The sequence below is a fragment of the Octopus bimaculoides genome, chromosome 11, assembly GCF_046866305.1.
Source record: "Octopus bimaculoides isolate indiv1 chromosome 11, ASM4686630v1, whole genome shotgun sequence".
NCBI classification, from domain to species: domain Eukaryota; kingdom Metazoa; phylum Mollusca; class Cephalopoda; order Octopoda; family Octopodidae; genus Octopus; species Octopus bimaculoides.
This window is the reverse complement of record NC_142938.1, coordinates 20,895,725-20,900,428: the sequence shown is the minus strand read 5'-3', so window position 1 is coordinate 20,900,428 and position 4,704 is coordinate 20,895,725. Positions and strand designations below refer to the sequence as shown.

The window sequence follows — 4,704 nt, the reverse complement described above, 5'->3', positions numbered from 1 at the left end:
GTGTGTGTGTGTGTGTGTCACACTACCGCTTGAAACCCGGTGTTTGTTTCTTTACGTTTCCGTAAGTTAGCGATTTGACGAAAGAGACCGATAGAATAAGTACCAGGCTTTAAGGGAAATTAAAACTGGAGTCGATTTCTTCGTCCAGACACTTCAAGACGGTATCCAATATGGCCGTAGTGCAATGAGTAAAACAAGTAAAAGATAATTTGTTGTAATTCGATTTATTCTGAATAACATTAATATTTTGTGACAATAATGTGAAAACAAATACATTAAAATACTGTGAAGATTTAAACCAAGATGTGATGGAAATGTTATAATTCAAAGGAAACTCTTCTGGATAGTAGCACCAATGATAACCATACACTAATGCCTTGGTATACGAGTTAATGTTCCCATGAGATCGCTCGTAAAGCGAAAGCTCGTAAAACAGAGCAATAATTTCCCATAGTAGCAATATTATAAATCCTAATTCGTCCCAGAAAAATATTTTGTCTATAAAATTTACAATATTCGTAAATGGATGGCAATAAAACAATAGTAAAATGTAAAGAATATTTCATGTTAAGAACAATGAATGTTAAGATCATTTATGATAAAAAATGTTATTATTGTTATTATTATTGTTATTATTATTATTATTATTATTATTATTATTATTATCGTTTTCTGAATCACTTACACACGCACTAAACTCTTGCACACCATCACTTGTAGATGCAATCGCTAATTCACAAGCAATCGTAGACGGACTTAGAGAGTTATTTCCTTAGAAGAAGCATTTTATAAACTTCTCGGTAACACGTAGAAGCGTTTGTTGTGGTAGCAGAAACTTTTGCAGTTCGTTTACTTATGTTTGAAAAATAAAACTCTTGAACCCAGAGTCACGTAAAGCGGGTCCTCTTAAAGTGAGGTATTACTGTATTTATTTTAATCATTGACAGACGACAATAGATTTGTGTGATAGAGCAAACTGTCGATTAATATGACTTCTGTACATTACCCTACTTTTCGTTTATACAAGGGAGATAAAAAGCGAGATTTGATCTTAAACATAAACGGGTGTAATGAAATATGCCTTTAGTTTCCTGCTCTACTATTTCTGATAACTCCATGTCCCACCATTTTGATCATAAGGGTTGCAAGCATGGACGGAACAAGGTCACGAATGTGGATGGGATTTGATATTGCATAATAGTTTATATTAACTTGGCTGGTACTTTGTTTTATCTTCTTCAATAGAGGATGATAAAAAGGCAAGATCAACCATGATGAGATTTGAACTTAAATCATATAATGACGTAACTTAATACTGCAGAGTACATTGACTTTTGTTCAATCGATATTGCCAGTTTCCTCCCTCGTTACCACTAACCCTTTGCCTGTCCTATGTATCGTGTGATGCACTGGGCATATTTCCCTGGCACCCGTGTATCATATATGATAAACATACCCATTTTTTTAATAACCAATGTAACTACGAACTTATGAAAGAAAAGTTTTATATTACTCAGGATATGAAACAAGGGCGGAGGTGCAATGGCCCAGTGGTTAGGGCAGCCGACTCGCTGTCATAGGACCGCGGTTTCGATTCCCAGACCGGGCGTTGTGAGTGTTTATTGAGCGAAAACACCTAAAGCTCCACGAGGCTCCGGCAGGGGATGGTGGCGAACCCTGCTGTACTCTTTCACCACAACTTTCTCTCACTCTTACTTCCTGTTTCTGTTGTGCCTGTAATTCAAAGGGTCAGCCTTGTTACACTGTCACGCTGAATATCCCCGAGAACTACGTTAAGGGTACACGTGTCTGTGGAGTGCTCGGCCACTTGCACGTTAATTTCACGAGCAGGCTGTTCCGTTGATCGGATCAACTGGAACCCTCGACGTCGTAAACGACGGAGTGCCAGCAACAACAACAACATGAAACAAGGGCTGACTGAAAGTTTGCAAATAATTATGGATGATTAACACAGATGTATTAAAACGCTTTGCACAGATAAAAGTTTAATTAACACAAGACGCAGAGGCGTTTTTATTATTTTTAGAATAAAAGGCGACGAGTACACCTGACAAAATGCTTTGCAGTATTTCGTCTGTCTTTACGTCCTGAGTTCAAATTCCGCCGAGGTCGACTTTGCCTTCCTTTCGGAGTCGATGAAATAAGTACCACTTACGCATTGGGGTCGATGTAACCGACTTATATTCCCCCCACCAAAAAAAATGTCAGGCCTTGTGCCTTTAGTAGAAAGGATTATTTATAGAACAAAAAGCGGTGAGTTGACAGAATCATTACCGTGCCGGACAAAATACTTTGCGGCAATTCTGAGTTCAAATACTGCAGAGGTCAACTTTGCCTTCATCCTTTTGGGAACGATGAAATAAGTACCAGTTGATCACTGAGATCAATATACTCGACATATCCCCGCTCCCCACCCCCTTCGAAATTGGTGGCCTTGTACCAGAATTTAAAATCATTGTATATATAGAAGGATAAAGCGACGAGATGGCAAAATCATTACAGCGCCGAACAAAATGCTGAGCAAAATTTCTTCCAGCTCTTTACAATCTGAGTTTAAATATAATAAAGTACCAGTACTGGCCTTGTGCCAAAATTTTTAACATTTATAGAATAAAGGTAAGGTAGCCAGCTGGCAGAATCGTTAGTGCGTTGGACAAAGTGCCTCTAGGCACTCGTCCTATCTCTTTATGTCCCGACTTCAAATCCCACCGAGGTCAACTTTGCCTTTCGTCCTTTTGGGGTCGATAAAATCAAGTACCAGCCAAGTACTGAGGTCACTGTAATCAACTTCTAAATACCATTGCTCTTGTGCAATAATTTGAAACAAATGCATTGGACTATTTATTTGTTGTGTTTACGATTGGAGTTAATACTACCTACGTTAACTTTGCTTTACCAAAGTCGATAAAATAATGTACTAGTAAAGTACAGGTATAGATTTAATTGGCTAATTCATGCCCCCAATTTTCAAATTGTGTCTTTAAGTTTAAAACGATTACTTACGGAAGAAAGATGGTGGATTAGTAGATTCTTTACAGCCTCAGGCATAGATCCCATGCAGTACTTTTTTTCTTTTTAGTGCTTTGCGTTCTGAGTTCAAAACCTATCGAGATCAATGTTGTTTTTCCTATTTCTGAGAACGATGAGACAAAATATCAGTCTATTGCTAAGATTCCTTTGATTGATTCAAAATTCGTCTCCAAATAACTGGCGCTGTACCTAGATAAGAAATCTTTAACCCAAGAATAAATCCAGATCCTCATGAGTAAAAACGTGATTGAAACCTTTTTTTTCTTCTTCCACTATGATATTGTTTTTATTTTCATTTTCTTTTCTTTTTCTTCAGTCCTCATTTTATTTAGATCTTCAACGGTCTGTGGTAAAATATGGTTCTTCGTTTCTGGTAGAACAAACAAAACCAGTAGGGCAGCAATTGCACATCCAGTTCCCAAGATAATACCGGAAGCCCAAGGAACGTGTACAGCCTAAATAAAGAAAACAAAATGTAGATACATGCATACTGATATATATATATATATATATATATATATATATATATATATATATATATATATATATATATATATATATATGGGAGAATGTACGAAAAAACAACAACAGACGAGGACAGGTGGTGTAAATAACAAAAGGATGTATTAGTATGACGCTCGGGAATACGGAAAGTCTTTGACGTTTCGAGCTACGCTCTTCAACAGAAAGAATACGGAGACAAGGAGAAAAACACGGAGAAAAAAAATTGAATAGTGTTCAGTCAACGGTCAATCATATGTACATTCATTCATGTTATACATACACACATGTATACATACATGAGATTTACTAAATTCCTTTACCGGGATGTTTTCGGTTCGCACTACCCTATAACATGTATGTATGTATGTATGTATGTATGTATGTATGTATTATGTATGTATGTATGTATGTCATTATTCAGCTTTATTTCAAGATTTCTTGGTAATAGAGAAGAGTCGGTCTCTAACCTAAATCCAAAGCTCCTTCATTGGAATTGCAACAACGGTGTATGTAGTACATATGCATGTATGCATGTATGTATGTATGTATGTATGTATGTATGTATGTACGCACGTACGTACGTATGCATGCATGTATGTATGTATATATGCATATTTGTAACTTATGTTTTACGCAGGTCTTCTCGTGCATATACTTGCATATCTAGACATATATACTTTACAGAGCTTTACAGTTCCAGTGATGGCTAGGATCTGAACGTATGTATTTATGTATATATGTATGTATGTACTTATGTATGTATGCATGCATGCTAGCTTGTAGGTATTTATGTGTGTGCATATATACATATATATGTGTGTATGTGTATTTATGTATATATATAGTGTATGTATATACATACATACATATTATATACAGGTTTGTTAGATAAATTCGTTTTTTTTGTCTTGTTTTTTTTTGTGTTCATTTATTTTAATCCTTGCTACAATTTGACAACTCTTTCATTGTTCATGAGTGCTTGTCATCGTTCCACTTTCTCATTGTGTTCTATATGTCTAACAATCAGCATATATCTTAAAAGAAGTAAAATTTATTCAAATTTCAAAAACCATGAATAAGGTTGTTGTGGAGAAAGAGAAGAGCTACAAAAGAAAGTCCATAAAACACTGCAATGAAATAGTTATTGTA

At 35.8% G+C, this 4,704-nt stretch overlaps 1 protein-coding gene across 1 annotated transcript in view; it reads right to left on the bottom strand.

Moving 5' to 3' along the window:
• Positions 1-205: 205 nt before the first annotated feature.
• Positions 206-4,704, bottom strand: part of LOC106869206 (organic anion transporter 3) — a 43,741-nt gene continuing 39,242 nt past the window's right edge. Inside the window, exon 10 of the mRNA XM_089359617.1 lies at positions 206-3,506. Within this exon, the coding sequence (XP_089215743.1) occupies positions 3,324-3,506 (183 nt within the window). The 3' untranslated portion in view covers positions 206-3,323. The remainder of the gene's footprint in view (positions 3,507-4,704) is intronic.